The sequence below is a fragment of the Antechinus flavipes genome, chromosome 1 (assembly GCF_016432865.1).
Source record: "Antechinus flavipes isolate AdamAnt ecotype Samford, QLD, Australia chromosome 1, AdamAnt_v2, whole genome shotgun sequence".
Lineage (NCBI taxonomy): Eukaryota > Metazoa > Chordata > Mammalia > Dasyuromorphia > Dasyuridae > Antechinus > Antechinus flavipes.
Genome location: NC_067398.1, coordinates 596,827,402 through 596,844,293, shown reverse-complemented (window position 1 = coordinate 596,844,293; position 16,892 = coordinate 596,827,402). Strand labels below are relative to the sequence as shown.

The following is a 16,892-nucleotide window of genomic DNA, read 5'->3' as shown; positions in this document are numbered from 1 at the left end:
AAATAAGAGTCTTAAAGATTTGTCCAAAGCACTAAGGCTAAAATAACTAATCAAGAGTCGCAGACATAGTAAAGTGAGAGACAGCACCTTTACCCAAATCATATTGATCCAAAAGCTATCTGTTATACCATACTACATCTTAGGAAATATTTACAAAAAATCTTAAATATTAAAAGGAAACATAATACTATATTAATTACTGATATGGAAAAATTATTATATTAACAAAGGCTAGAAAAGAATTGTAGTAGGGAAAAAAAAACCACATGTTTAAATTTTTTTTAATTTGCATCTCCTAGACAGACCAATATTATATATAAGGGGCAGATTCTTAAAATATTCAGTTAATTCCTTGTAATTATAGCTTCAATTTAAGGATGTGATAGGACCAATATTTATTATAGTCTTGCCACACGGACAAAGTTAATGTTTCCAAAAGGGATCTAAAGCTGTCTAAAAAACTTAATTGGCCCAAGAGACTAACTAGCCAGCTTTTATTACAGCTTTTCAGACACTTGAGGAGGTAAAAACTTTATCCTATAAGGAATCAGAGAACTTAAGATTTGAGGAAAATCTTACTGCTGTATGAGTTCACATCCCCTTTGGACATGAGTAGGACTATGGCTACCTGAAATATAGCTATACCTTTTATGAACAGCCATTTGTGTTCGTGTTAAGCAAATTTTCTTTTTTATTAAACTTTTAAAATGTATAGCTTTATTTGAACATATTCTTAAAGGCAATGATTTAGAATGGGTGACTTACTAGGTACCTTTAATCTCTATATAAAATGTTATGAAGAGATAATGAGGATTCATATTTATTATATAGGTCTTTACATCTTGTAGAGTACTTTCTTAATAAGAACACTATGTGAGATAAGTAATTAAAGCTTTATTATTCCTATTTTTCAAATAAGGAAACTAAGGCTAAGAAAAGTTAAATGTCTTGACAGTATCACACAAAGAATAGCATGTAATGGAATCAGGACTAGATTCCAGGTTTTCTGATTCATTTTTGGTTCATCTGAGTATAGAAAATAACAGTAAGAATAGCACTTACTATGTGCTATTGTACTTTATAAATATTATCTTATTTAGTGCTCACAACAACCTGTAAGAGAGATATTATTTTTTTGTTCATTTTATAGTTCAGGAAACTGAGGCAAATTGAAGTTAAGTGACTTGTCTAGGATCATAGCTAATAAATACCTGAGGTCACATTTGAACTCAGATCTTCTAATTGCAGAATTATCTACTGAGCCACATAGCGGCAATGATAAGAAAAAATCTTCTATAATATCACTTTCCATGAAAATAAGATCTTCATTTGTTAATATTTTAAAAAGGATTTACTCAATATATTTCCTACTAACTTTAAAAAAAGAGATGGGATATCTACATACCTGGAAACTACATGCCCAACTGTTGATATGGCCTCTACAGATATTATCATTTGTGATAGAAACTCCATCCACGCTGACTTGAACTGAGTAAGTATCTTCAGGCATTGCTCTAGAAAAATGAATTGAAATTACATATAGGATTTTAAATTTAATATGTAATATTAATAAAATAATTCTTCCCAACCCTAAATATTTCCTAAAAATATCAATAAATTTCTAATTCTTTAAATAACATTTTCATGACAGACACAGGTCTCCAATCTTGTCTTAATTCTACAAGTTCAAATAGAGACAAATCTCATACTATTATCTCTTTTATCTGTTATATAATTATATTAAATATCTCTTAAAAACTCAAAATGATCATTGTTCATATATTTCATATTGAAGTTAATATGCATAAAATTATGTAGCAATTATATTTCTATATCATTTAAAGGTTTACAAAATACTTTATGCAATGGGATAAATATGATTTCCCTGTATTCTGTGAGATGCTGGCCCCCTTCCAGGGACCCTCAGAGCTGAAAGATGTGGCACCTTGGTATGATGCTAAAATTTTCTAGTCCTTGTATTGGCAGTGGGAGTAAGGAAATATGTTTTAATGGCCATTAAATCAGGGAGAATTTAGTGGACTTTAAAGGCAAAAACAACTTCTGCTCTCATTTTTTTTATTTCTTTGTCCAGAATGCATCAAAAGAAGATCTCTTTTTGAGAATTTACACACACACACACATGCACACGTGTATTTGTGTGTGTATATGTGTTAGGGAAGAGAGAGGATCAGAAAACATCTTTCCCGCTTTTCTAAACTCTTAAAGCAGCTGTTCATATAAGGCAGCTAGGTAAGTCTGAGTCTGGATCTTGGACTTTTAGCAGATTCATACCTCTTCCTAGTCTCTATGAGCCACAAACATGTAGGGGAAAAGGTTATGTGCCTGAAGCCCTAGAGGATCCCAAAGATGGGGACCTCTGTTATAGTCCATGCTATCATGTACAAATTTTCAATTCTTGCTCTCTTAATCTCATGATTTAGAGTTATTGTCTTCCCAAAAAAGGTAAAAAACTTTCCCAAAGGGATCCACATAATTAACCCAGACAAGATTCAGATCCAGGTTCACTGTTCCCCAGCTCTAGCACACTTTTCACTAACTCGTGTTGCCATGTTTTACTCTCATCTCCTTCCTCTACCATCACCTTTCCCTACTCTATCATTCTGAATGTAATTAATAAGAATTGTAAATTTATTACCCTGAGATCTAACAATATTCTTCTTCAGGGTTTCTTGACCTTTTTCGTGTGTCATGGACCCTTTGACAGTCTGGTTACCCTTGCTCAAAACAGTATTTTTTACATGCATAAAATAAAACACATAGAATAACAAAAGAAAACAATTAAAATACTTTATCAAAAATATTTTTACAAATAAGGTCATGGGGCAGCTAGATGGTACAATGGATAAAGGAGTCCAGGAGGTCCTCCTGACCTGAGTTGAAATCCTGCCTCAGACACTTAATATGTCCTTGCTGTGTGATTCTGAGCAAGTCATTTAAGCCCTATGTCTTGACAAATAATAATAATAATAATAAGGTCATAGACCTTAGGTTAAGAATCGCTATTCTGCATTTTTACAATATTTAAAAATAATCATAATGATATTACAACAATGATAATGCCAATTATTACACAAAAGTTTAGACTGACAAAAATGATAATGTATATGAGTTTTCTATGTTGATAAATTTAAATTTTTTATTTTTTACATTTTATTTTTTATTTAAATTTAAATTTTTTTTCTAAAGATACCTAGTGTAGCAGGTTATATGAGTTGAATGACTCGCATCCTTTTCAACATCACAAGGAATTGACCGAGAAGCAGAAACAAAATGAACACTGTTCCCCAAGAGCTCATTATCAACTCCATAATTAAACTGGTTTGCCTGAGCAAAGCCTGAAAGAGAAAGAAAACTGATTGATTAATACTATTTCAATACATATTTTCATATATCTAACAAATTTTCACTCAATACCGAATTATTTAATTCAACAAAATATTTATTAAGCACTTACTATGTATAAGGATTTGTATTAGTTACTAGGGGTACAAAAATGTGAATGAACATAGTTGTTACTTCATTTTAAGTTGCTTACAATCTAGTGTGGAAGATTGGACAAAACATGTACACAAATAAGTGCAACTAACACCAAGTAGAATATAGGAAAGAGAAATCCAGATGAAGAATTCTAGGAGAGAGAAATTTCTATTGGGGAGATACTTGGAGGAGGTGTTTCCTGAGCTAAGTCCTCAAGAGAGAGAAGAATGCCAATAGATAGTTAAGAATATATTTCAAGAATGGAAGACAGTCTGCACAAATGCATGAAAACAGAAAACAGTAGGATTAGATTTATAAATTTGAGCATGTCCAGAGGAGGGCAATCAAAATGATGACAATTTGTATCACATAATAAGCAGTTGAAGGTACTGGGAATGCCTAATCTGGAGAGGGAAGAATCAGAACACCATGGATGCTATCTTCAAGTATCTAAAGGGCTGTCATGTAAAAGTGGATTAGACCTGTTCTTTTGGTCTTGGGAGAGGATCCAGGAGCAATGGGTAGAAGTTGCAAAGAGGAAAATTTAGATGACGTTAAGGACAATTTTTAACTTTTAGCTATCATCAAAAAAGGGAGAGAGTTGTCTTCTTAGCTTTCCTCTCAGAGATTCTTCAAACAAGTCTGGATGTTTTAGTGGGAATTAGTCTGGGGTGTGGATTGAACTAGATGAGTTTGTTCTCTTTTAACCCTGAATTGATTCTGTAAGATAAGGAACAGCTAATAGTCTAGTTTGGTTGAAGCCTAAAGCTCATTTTGAGTAATAATGGGAAATAAAGTTGGAAAGGATAAGGATGAACCTATGATTTTATTGATTAATGGAATTCCTTCCTTTTGCACTCATTGAAAGGTGGTTACAATACTAAGGTTGAATGACTTAACCTCAGTAACCCAGAGTCATATAGCCAGTATATGTCAGAGGGAGAACGTGGATCCTGGTCTTCCTGGGTTCAAAGCTATTTCTCTATCCTCTCTGGAAAGGCAGGGTGGAAACAGACTATCAAAGGCAGTGGATACATTTATACTTTATATTATAGACAATCCTAAGAATTTTAAATAGGAGAGTAATATGGTTGTACTTGTGCATTATAAGAACATTGTTGCTGTCTCTTTCAATAATTTGGAAACTTAAAAGTTTTATAAAATGATTGAACAGTTTAGGGATGCATATAACAATAGGTTTTTATTATGGCATGTTTAATAAAAATAATTAGAATTTATATAACCCTTTAAAATTTGCAAAGTGCTTTACAAATATGATCTCATTTGATTTTCACAACTCTGGCAGATAATAAGTATTTGAGGTTGGATTGGAACTCAGGCCCTCATTCCAGGTCCAGTGTTCTAGTCATTGTGATACCTTATTGCTTATTTTAACTCACACAACAAAAGACTTAAAGCCAAACTTGAGAATCCAGGATGAGAATCTCAGAAGAGCCATAGAGACAAACTTAAGATAACTCTAGCAAGAGTGTTAGAACCTTTGGTATGATGGATATTCCAGCTATGTTAGGAATGGGGGGAAAAGGTGGGATGTTCAGTATTAATCCTACAGACTTGAAATACCCAATTCTGTTAACTCTCCCATCATTTATTATTAAAGTTCCATCTCCTCCACATTAGGGTAGTTTGCCAATGTCCTCCCACCTCCACAGCTTATGAGGTAGTCAAGGGCAATTGATTTCACAGAAAGAGGGTGAGCTCTTCACTCAGTTGGTTCTGATTAGTTTACATCCACCTTTTTTGTCATGAATTGAGTAAGAAATATTAGGAATTAGTAAGGAAAAGTATGGAATATAAGTATGAAACATGAACATTATAGAAGTTTTTAGAAAAAAAGAAGGAAAAGAAGATGTTAGACAAAAGAAAGGAGCATATCTGAAGCAGAGGTAGTCTGCTAGGAGAGAGGCTCAATTAAATAAAAGAGGGGTTTGAAACTTTCTGAAAGGAGGAGATTAGAAAGGAATGAATTCCAGCCATGGGAGTTGGCTTGTTCAAATGCAGGAAGGATGGAGTGTAAAGTTCAGGAAGCAGTTAGTACATAGGGAAAATTCTGAAATAATGGTAGGTCATATGAAGCACCCATTAGTTGGGACATTGTGTTGCCCAAAGTGAGAGTTCCAGAACTGCAAAGGTCAACTCCTTCTGGACCTGTTCTCTGGCAAGGCAGATGGCAAAAAAGGTCTATTTGGTCATATGAAAATATGAGTAGAATTCAATAATAATAATATCTAATATTTACAGCATACTTCAAAAACATTGCTTGTATTTAATCCTCACAACTCTTGAGGTAGGTGCTATTATCCTCATTTTATAGAAAAGTAAGACAAAGATTAAATGACTTGGCCATAAATCACGCAGATATGTTTCCTAATCTGGATTCCAATTCAAATCTTCCTGACTTCAAGTCCAAAACTGTTTCTACTATTTCACTTGAATCATTAGAGCCTAATTTTGCAATCATCATACAAATGGGACTATACCATAGAATTAGCTTTTCTGAAAATCATTTAGGAAAATGGATTGAAAAGGGAGCTATTGTAAGTAAGGACCAATTAGAAAGTTATTGTAGTGCATCAGGGAAGATATGGAGTTGAAAAATAATTAAAAATTTGTAAGAGCTCTATCATAATGCAGTTCTGCCTTCTTAAAGGACTTTAAGCTCTAATAATAATCTGATGTGTATAGCTTTCAAAAATTTCATGAGCTAGGCCTTATTCTATGCTTTTAAGCACTGTTTGGTAAGAGAGTCTGTTATATTAGTCAGGCCTGTTGGCACCTGCCTTCTAGCCTTTAAAAGTCAACCACTCCATCTTGTTTACTGCTGTGGCATGTATCACTAATGAAGATGGGAAAATCAGGAAGAGGAAGAGCAAGTTTTCAGGAGGAAATTAGATGTCTTTACAATATTGTTTTACAATTTTAATTAATTAATTAAGCTTTAATTAATTGATCTATCTATCTATTTATTTATTATTTGTTTGTTTTAAGTGTTAACTGTGATTTCACAGGAATGGGGGAATACCTAGTGAGCAAACTCCAAGATATGACACTAGGTAATGGGGATGGATATTTTAGCCTGATCTGTCCCAACTCTAAATTAACTGCTCTTTCCATTGTATCCCATTACTCTATCTATTAGATTTCAGGCAGAACAGAGATGGGAGACAATGCTTGTTGAATAGAATTGAAATTACTTGCTTACGGAAAAATTCCTACAATAAGACATTGATGTCTATTTCAAGTATAGGAATATGGCAGCTTAGAGCTTGATCATCCATGTTCCTTGACTATTTTCTTATCATTTTGTAACACAATGTATGTGCTAGGTGATCCTGATCTCTCCTAATATGGGTGAAAAGCCTGAAATGCAGAGTGAGAAAAGACAAAGTCCAAAAAATCTGAAATTTTTCTCTATCCTAAAGAAAGGAATAATTTGGAATTTACATGCTATGTTTGTCTTTTGTCTAAATCTGATACACTTAAAAGTATATGTCTATTTAATTACTTGGTTTTATTGATAGTTTTGAACCTGAGATATCTCTACTGTGAAATTATTTGGCTACATAATAAAAGAGTTTTTTAAAAGCCTCATACAAACTACTGCTGTCTTTTTGCCAATTTTTGCTTATCTTCAGCATTCACAATGGATTTGAAAAAAGTGAAAAGATCTCTGCTATTTACTGGGGCATGGAAACTTTTACTTGTGCTGTTGCTAAGAAAACACTTTTCCATTTCCTTTTCTATGTGGGTGCAAATCTCATCAATGGCATAGTAACATGAAATCTAACCTTCAATGAATGGAATTATTCCAAAAGTAAAAAATAAAAACTCTAAATTCCATGGGAAATAATTATTGGCTTTGGACTTTGTCATACTAGGAATAGTTTGAAGATTTTTATAAAAGGAAGGACTAATTTGTTTCTATCATATAGAAAAATGAAAAAAACCCATTAAATAAAACCTGCATCACAATCAATAAAATGTTTAAAGATCTTCTGATATTTTAATTATTAATTTAATTTAATACAGTAGAGCACTGGATAAAGTTCTGATCTGGGAGTCAGGAAAACTAGTTCAATACTAGCTTCAAATACTTACTAGCTATGTGATAAGCCATTTAATCTCTATTTGTCTCAATTTTCTTAATTGTAAAATGGGGATAATAATAATATCTATCTCCCAGGATCACTGTGAAGATTTGATAATATGATAACTGTAAAGCCTTTAGCATAATTTTTGGCATAGTAATACTATGTAAGTATTGGCTTTTAGTATTATTATTGTTGTTGTTGTTGATAATAATAATGAAGACTATTCAAGTTATTTTTGTTTTATTCACATAGCTTATCTCAAAGAATTTATTGAAATATAGAATGGTATACTTTTCCAAAGATAACTTTAATTAAAATGTAAAATTCCAAAAATGGAATTAAATGTGAAGTTACTATGGATCAAACTCAAAAGCCAAGAATTAGAGGAAGAATTGTTGATACAGCTGAAGTTATATTTTGAGATTTCTGAGGTATAAAGTTCTTTGGGCACTAGGTACTGAAAACCACAGTCTCTTGATAGCAACATGATTGATGTTTCATTCTTATGCTTTTATTATAAGAAAATGCCAGTGAGAGCTTTTATTATAGGAAAATGACAATGGCACCCACAACAGATATTTTAAAAGTATTTTCCAAAGGGTAGAATAAGTCAAACTAGATATAAAAGCTATCTTGTTCCCAGACTATTAAGAGTTGTCCAAGATTAGTTTGGCATTTTCAGACAAGGAATGGTTGAGTAATTTTTGCCAGGGCATTAGTTCCTTAATGTTTGATACTTTGTTAAATGATAAACAACAATTAAACATAAGGTTCATTATTTCAACTGGCAATTTACCATCAGTCAAAAAGCATTTATTATTTATTATTCACTGTTCCAAGCATGTGTTAGGTTCCCGAGATACAAAAACAAAGAATGGAACAATTCTGACACTCAAGCAACTTAAATTCTAACAGAAAAGACAATAAATAAATCAATAAATATGCATATTTGTACATATATATGTAAATATGTATTTGGAATAAATATAAAATATAGAGGGAATCAAATATAACAGTTAAATATAAGATAGTTTCAGAGGGTAGAATAGTATTACAAAGATCATAATGTTTGAGTTGCATCTTAAGGGAAAAGAAGGATTCTTTGCAGTGGGAGTGAGAAGAGAATGTATTTCCAATTCCAGAAATAAGCGGTCCCAATTGGAATTTGAAATAGAAGGTTACATGTGAAGAAAAAAGAGAAGACCAGTTCATCTAGATCTCAGATTGTGGGAGGGGGAGTAATGTTCAATGAGGCTGAAGAGAGAGGTTGGGGCCAGATGGTAAAAGGTTTTAAATGCTAAATAGAGGAGTTTGTGTTTTATCCTAGAAGCAATAGACAGTCCCAAAATTGATTGAGAAGAATGACATGGTCATATCATGGTGCTTGAGAAAACCTACAGCAGTAATGTATAAGGAGGCTGGAATGGAGAGACTTGAGGCAAGGATAGCAAATACAGACCTGTGGCAATAGTCTAGGTAAAAGACGATAAAGGCTTAAATTATGGTTATAGCTGTATTAATCAAGAGAATGGGTGATATCAAAGACATGGAGGTAAAAATGATAAGGTCTGACAAATGACTGGATATTTGAAGTGAGGAAGAGTTAGTAAATATCTAAAATTAATAGAAAATGAAAAATGAAATTATTAAGAAAAACTGACAGAAACTGGAGTAAGGGACTGGGACTGGATATATAAATCTACAAATTATCTATATAGAGGTGACAATTAAACATATGAGTTCTGAATAGGTTGCAAGAGAAAGAATATATAGAGAGAAGAATACAGACTGAGAGAATGCTTACAATTAGTGGACATATTACAGATGATGAGTCAAAGGACATGTAAAAGAAACTATTAGACAGGTGGGAGGAGAACCATGAGAGAGTAATAAGAATAATAGCTGCCATTTATATTGGCTTTTAAGATTAGTAAAGTGTTTAACAAATATTATTTTATTTTATTTTCATGACAACCTTGGGAGGTAAGTAGTATTATTCTTCCCATTTTAGAGTTGAGAAAACAAATTAAGTGGCCTGTTCAGGATAACACAGTTAGGAAAAATGTGACACCAGATTTGAACCTTGATCTTGACTCCAAAAAATTCTATCTGCTGTGCCACCTGAAAACCTCTAAAAGACAGGGATAAAGTATCCAGTAGAAGAATAGTGATCAGGTGTTAAATTCAGTATCAAAAAGCATGCCAAAATATTGAAAGGAATTAATAGTTTAAGGAGAAAAAATAGAGACATTCATTTTAGATTCATTTTTTCTGGGATTTAGTTGAGAAAGGAAGAGATAGAGGACAACAATTGAAGGGAGGAGACAACAAGTGGTCTTTAATGGATTTTTAAAGATGAATGGGACTTGGGGATGTTTGAAGACAGTAGATTAAAAACCAGCAAATGGAGGGGAGAAAGAGACAAAGAGAGAAAGAGAGAGGGGAGAAGGGAAGAAGGGAAGAAGGAAGAGGGAGAGGGAGAGGGGAAGAAAAGGAGGGATGGATGGATGGAGGGAGGGAGAGAGAGGAAAGAAAGAAGGGAGGGAGGGACACACAGAGAGACAAAGACACAGACATAGACACAGAGAGGATGATTGAAATGAGAGCATGGGTTGTTTATTTTCTTTTTATTCCAAGTGCTGAGCACATTTCTGAGTATAAAACAATGATTTAATAAATGCATACTGTAGTTGTTATTGTTGTTGGAGAAGATGGCAGGATCAAGGTCACAAAAAAAAGTATTTGTTTTGGTGAGAAGAGCCATCTCATTGTCAAAGACTGGGAGAAAGGAAGAGATAGGGTAGATCTTTTGAGAAAGAAAGAAATAAAGGGAGCTCAAATTGAATGATCTCACTTTTCTCAGTAAATTACTGGAGATGAGAGAAAATAAGGAAGAAGAAGGTCTTTAAGGCTTGAGGAAAAAAGTAAAGCTTTGGAGCCGCTAATAGAATTTTTAAGAAAATTAAAAATCAAATAGACTTTGAAAATGTATCTTTAACAAATATGGCTTTTCCTGATTACTAACTCCTAATAAAAATAAAGGAATATTATATAATTGTCAAGGAATGGGGGGAGGGGAAACTGAACAAGAACTAGAGTAAAGAATCTAGAAATACCCTATACTGCATCATACCTTTGTAGAATCATTAACTTACACTATTGAAAATCATTTGAACCTAGTTTACATTTATTTCTTGGTGAGAATGAGGGGTTACAGCTGGACCGACTGTATTACATTTCCACTTATACAATGTTGAACACTGGAGTAAGGCCTCTGGCATTGAGGGAGACCTTCTGTGGAGGATTTATGGAAATCACACAGTTAAAAAGACATAGATGGGCTGTCATTTGCATTAGGGGAGGATCACTTATACCAGGGAGTCTGTAAATGCATTGAAGTATGCTTGCTGGCAAGTCAAATTAATAAGAATTTATTAAATAAGAATTGCTATTATGTGCCAGGCATTGTAGTATGTGCTAAGAATAAAAAGAAAGCAAATAAGAGTTTCTGACCACATCTCAATTATCCCTTCCTTGTCTCTGTCTTTGTAAGGATACAAAGAAAGATAAAACATTTTTAAACTCCCTGCCCTCAAGGAACTCACAGTACAATGATGGAGATAATATGCAAATAACTATGTACAAAGGCTAAAATTGAGATAAAAAAATGAAGGGTATACACTAGCCTTAAGAGGGATCTAGAAAGGCTACTTGCAAAATGTGTTATTTATCTGATTTTTGAAGAATGCCAGAGAAGAGGAGGGAGAGAATTTTAGCAATGGAGGACTGCCAGCGAAAATACACTGAGTTGAAAAATGGAATGTCTTGCAAAGAGGAGTGAGATGGAAGAAGAATTCATAAAGTAGGAATGAGTTAGATTATGAAGACTTAAAATGGTCTGTCTATTTAATCCTGGAGGTAATAAGAAACCTCTGAAGTTTATCAGATAAGAGAGTGATGATCAGTTTAGCGATTTAAGATCATTTATGACAGCTGAGTAGAGGATTATAGTGGGGGATATGAGGCAGAGAGAACAACTAGTAGCTATTACAATAGTCCAAATTTGAAGTAATGAGAGCTTTTACTAGGATGATGACATTTTCAGAAGGAGAAAAGAGGACATATATGATAGATGTTATGAAAGTAAAATCAATTTGGGAACTGATTGAATATGGAGAGAGTAAAGGACAAAACCTAAGTTGAGAGACAAGGAGGATGTACTTGACAATAATAAGGAAGTTAGAAAGGGGAGAGAGGTTTAAGGGAAAGATAATGAATTTGGTTTTTGATGTGTGGTGTTTGTAACTAAATAATTAACAATGTCCTGCAAATGAAGATAAAACTTATAATAATTAAGATTCTATATTAATATTAAAGAAAGATAAAGTAGGTTATTTTATTACATTTTAATTTTTTTCTTTTCCACCACCTAAATCACATTTACAGATCAGAATATTATTAATTTTAGCTTTCAAAGAGTACAAAATTGAAAAAATGAGGAGGGAATATTAAGAAAAAAAAGCACATTTCTACTTGCTTCTAGGAACCATTCATTCATATAGCAGATTTTTCCTGGAAGCTTATTATGTGCTTGTATCGTACCATTCAATCTGAGAGATGCAAAAAAAGGACAAAGAAAAGATTTTGTTCTTCATTAAAAAATAGGGTTCAAGAGGTTAGATAGTCATGGTGATATGACAGAGAAAGGGTGAGCAGTCTGGGGCAATTCCTTTTCTCTTTTTTCTTTCAATCCTCCTGTGCCCCCCAAAACAAACAAACAATAAAAAAAAATTATTTTTATTTGGCATGAAAAAAATCCCACATTACAAATGAAGCGTTAAGTATGAACTCTACTTATCCAGATCCAGGCCTTAGATCCAAGCAAGTAATTAAAAAGAAGAACTTAGTTGGGTCAGTTCCCAGGAATTCTTGGAAGGTTGTTGATCAGAAGGATAAAGAGTGGAATTTTACTTTGCTAGCCAGGTAGAGAGAACAGTCGATCAACCAATTAATCAAGAAGCATTAATTAAACCATGACAGGACCACACATAGGTACTAGTGATACAAATACTCCAGATATCAAGGATTTTATATTCTAAATAAGATAAAAAATACACTGGCTAAATCTTAAATGATTTAAATATGTATCATAAAAATGAATACAGATATAAATGTATATTTATGTTAATTTGCATTTATGGCAAAAACCATGCTCAAGGAATACACTCACATATATAGTACCTTAAAATAGGAAACTAACAGACAAAAAAGAAACATACCTTCTCCTTTAATAGTTAGTCGTGTTGCTCCATTTATACTGCCATATTTAGGTAAAATTTCCGTGACTTTAGAAATAATTTTATGGCCATCTGAAAGGGAGTCAAATGATAATGTAAAAATATCAAGCACTAAATTTCTATCATTAATCAAATGTCTGGTACCTACATTGTATAGTATCGCCATTTAAGAGAAAGAAGCATTGAGATTATAGAACTGGCTTGAAAGCCAAGCTAAATATTATTTCCAGTTTTATTAGTATTTACTGTGTATCTGAAATTTATTTTGACTTAATAAATAATAGTACCTAATGACAAATAAAACAGTCCCTGTTCTCACATTCTACTGGACACAATTCTTCTTTATTATTCTTAATTAACAAAGAGCAATTATTAAATGATATTTAATTTCACATGGCATTGTTAGACAAAGTATCTTGCAACTATATAACATAACATAAAAATGTGAAGAATTTAAGGATAAGCATGTATTGGAGTAGGAAATGAAAAAAATTAACTATGAGGTTTCAGTTAAATTAGGGTAGAGTTAGAGATCAACTTTGCTCTCACATAATCTATTGTATAATGAAGATAAGTCTAGGCAAACATCTGTAAAGTGTTTGATCACTGCAGAAGAAAGGAATAAACAGGTTTAAAATTACCTACACACACATAAAATCAGAGCTTCACAAAAATGAAGTAGTCTAGTCTCTTTGAATCTTTTTCTAGTTAGAAATCTTATCTGAGGTGTTCAAGGGAGAAGAATATGCTTTAATTTAATTTGATTTTTTGAAGGATATCTGAAATTTCATTGGTGAAGGAAGAATAACCCAGTATATGCAGCATGAACTTCTAGTCCTTTAATGTTGTCAGAGATACGGAGAATTTAAATGACTCAGAACAATATGTTTCAGAATTTGAATACAGGTCTTCTTGAATATAAAGCTGTGTATCTACCAATTTTTCATATGTACTAAATTTTACCTAATGCTAGATAACAGATCTGAAAAAAAAATTATGGACATTGCCAATGAAATTAAAAGAAATCAAAAATCTAGAAGAAACCTGTCATTAAATAACAACAGCAACAAAATCAACAGGTTTCATAAAAGTAAGCATAGCATTTTTAAAATTTGCAAATGAGAATTTAATGTATGAAGATCAAGTAAAAATGTCACCAGTACTAGGTCCTTATTGTAATACTATGCCAAGATCATAATTTAGAGATAGGGATAATTTCACAAAATTCTGAAAGAAAATGCAAAAAAAAAAAGATTAAATAGTTGGAAAATGGGATATAAAAGAGTAAAGAAACGATAAGTAGTTTGATATTAGAAGGCTATATTGACTACAAATATTTATGTATATATCATATGTGTATATATATTATATATATACATAAATATATTGAAACCATATATATATAATATTATATTAAAGTTTTCAATAATAATAGCCAAAAGACTTTTAATTTGGTGCTGAAAATCCTATCTCCCCCTCCATGCCCTATACACTTTCCTTCCTCCTTTCCTTTAGAACTCTGGAGCTGTTTAAAATATATATTTCTCCAGATAATGTACAATCAAGGATAGGAAACGTAATACTTGTGACTATATCTTATCTAGCCCCATAATGTGTCTCAAATTTATTCTTTTACAGTTATCTGGGCCCCACACTTCACTCCAATTTCTTATCATCAGTCTCTTCCCAGACCTCTCCCTGGTAACAGTCTGAGGACACCAGGCAATCTGCCCTGACACATACCTTCTCATTGCTCTCCAGTGCTATTGCTAGTTTACTTTTGTGGGACTTAAGAGGTCTTTGGAGGTGTGAGGTGTACAAATATTCTAACCAAACCTACAATTCCCCAGTTACTCTAACTAAACTAAGGTTAAACACTAAGGGAAATTTTAAATAAATCAATTACTAAAAAGAAATAATTAAAAAAAAAAAAAACTAATATAAACCGTCTCTGATTTGAGCCTTAAGTATTGGGAAAAGTGCTGTGAAGTCAGTCTGTCTCTGATGCTTACTTTTGGTGTTATCTTGGGCAAGTCACTTAATCTTCACAGGTCTAAGTTTACTTGTAAATACAGGTCTGCTACGTCTTTTCCAGCTCTACATCCATAATCTCCCGCGCTTCACACTCATTTCTCTCCAGTAGATACTGCTCGGACACCTACAAAGCTGGTGACCAAGTTAATGTCCCTCCAGATCCCCAGCCAAAGCTTTCTTTTCTACCTTTTCTGACTTCTCCCGGAGTTTTCCTTGGACTCCGAGCTTCCTTCCCTTTCTGGCAGTACTATAGGTGCGGGAAAGTTTCCATTTCTTGCCCGGGAGAGGGTAGGGGGAGAGGGAGAAGGGTCGTGGCTATAGTATGTCCACGATGCGGTTGCGCCCACCCCAGCTCTCTCCGAATTACCTGTGCCATGCTCCGATGAGCTGAGGAGCAGCGCCAAGAGGTACAAAGTAGCAAACACATTCTGGTGCTTCATGATCTGTTCGCTATTACGAATTGATGTTAGGGCAGCTGCCGGGGTCTGCGCCCCGCTCTCCCTGACAGCCTTTGGCAGCTGAACTAGCGGTTCTCTAACGAATTCCACACCTAGTACCTAAAGCACACTAAGTGGGATGTTCTCACACCCTCCCAGACACTGGCACACATCCGCAAACCGCCCGTCCCCGCCCCATTTATGTTCCAGCCACTTGCTTTAAGCCCAACTAACAAACAGCTTGCCATACTGATAACAAAGCATTAACAAAGCTTTGCAGATCCCTGGGGAAACAGAGCCCAGTTCGTGACACGCTATCAGTCCATTCCTGACTTACCCAGCAAGGAAGCAATAAGTACCGGTGCTCTTAATTTATGCTGAGTTCTCCGTTCACTATCTGCCTTAACTGTCCATGTTCCTTTTATTTTTAGGCCTTGAAGCTGAAAACTTATTTTAGCTCTTCGGGTTAATCTGTTTTTAATCATCTATAGCATCTTCCTGGACACATCAAAGATAGCAACTGCACCTATTTATATAGGTTATATACTCATGTAACTTTTTAGCACTATTAAAAAATGGTATATAGAGAGCAGTGTAGTGATTAGAGAAAGATAAGTCAGGAAAACTTGATTTTGAACCCTCCTCTGCACATAGTGGCTATGCAGATCTGGACAAGTCTCTTTTTAAAATTTTATTTACTTATTTTATTTTTAATTTGTGGAATAATACAAGCATGTTATTAATGTAGTATAATTTTTTTAAATGACTATACATGAAACTGCAAATCTATTACGATACAACTTGCTATTCTTTTAAAAATTACTTATTTTATTTTTAATTTGTGGAATAATACAAGCATGTTATTAATGTAGTATAATTTTTTTAAATGACTGTACATGAAACTGCAAATCTATTACAATACAACTTGCTATTCTTTTAAAAAATGTGGGCAAGTGTTTTAATCCCTATGTATTCCTCAGCTGAAAGGTGTCAGACACTGGCCCCAACATAAAGTGTAGCTTGAACAAAATAAAAATGTGATTGGAAAATATTTAATTAAGTAAACAAAAATAAAATAGAATATAGATATTGTTAATATATGGCTTTTTTAAAAAATGTTTTATTTGTTTTATTAAATATTTCCCAATTATGAGTAAAATTTTTTAAATCTTCATATAAAAAATTGAGTTCTAAATTCTCTCTCTTCCTTCTGCCTTAAGAAAACAAGCAGTATAATATTGATCATATATCAATATGAAGTCATGCAAAATATAATATTGTATAAAGTCATACAAAATATAACTATATGTGGTTTTTCTAAGTTGATATGAAGATTGCAGGGATTCTAGGTGTAGGGTGACTTTTCTTCCTTATTTCTATTTAAGTTTGATATTAGTACCCCATATACTTTTTTCATACTAGAATCTTCCAAGGAGATACAGATGGACACTTGTAAAAAGAGTTTCACATATATTAATGAAATAATGGGTGATAAAAGGATGAACTAGTATAAT

At 33.1% G+C, this 16,892-nt stretch overlaps 1 protein-coding gene across 1 annotated transcript in view; it reads right to left on the bottom strand.

The window, feature by feature from the left end:
- PKHD1L1 (PKHD1 like 1) overlaps positions 1–15,504 on the bottom strand; it is a 167,411-nt gene extending 151,907 nt beyond the window's left edge. Inside the window, exons 1-4 of the mRNA XM_051970994.1 lie at positions 15,309–15,504; positions 12,890–12,979; positions 3,212–3,356; positions 1,406–1,514 (exon numbers count right to left, since the gene is read on the bottom strand). Of these exons, the coding sequence (XP_051826954.1) occupies positions 1,406–1,514; positions 3,212–3,356; positions 12,890–12,979; positions 15,309–15,381 (417 nt within the window). The 5' untranslated portion in view covers positions 15,382–15,504. The remainder of the gene's footprint in view (positions 1–1,405; positions 1,515–3,211; positions 3,357–12,889; positions 12,980–15,308) is intronic.
- Between the last annotated feature and the right edge of the window lie 1,388 nt (positions 15,505–16,892).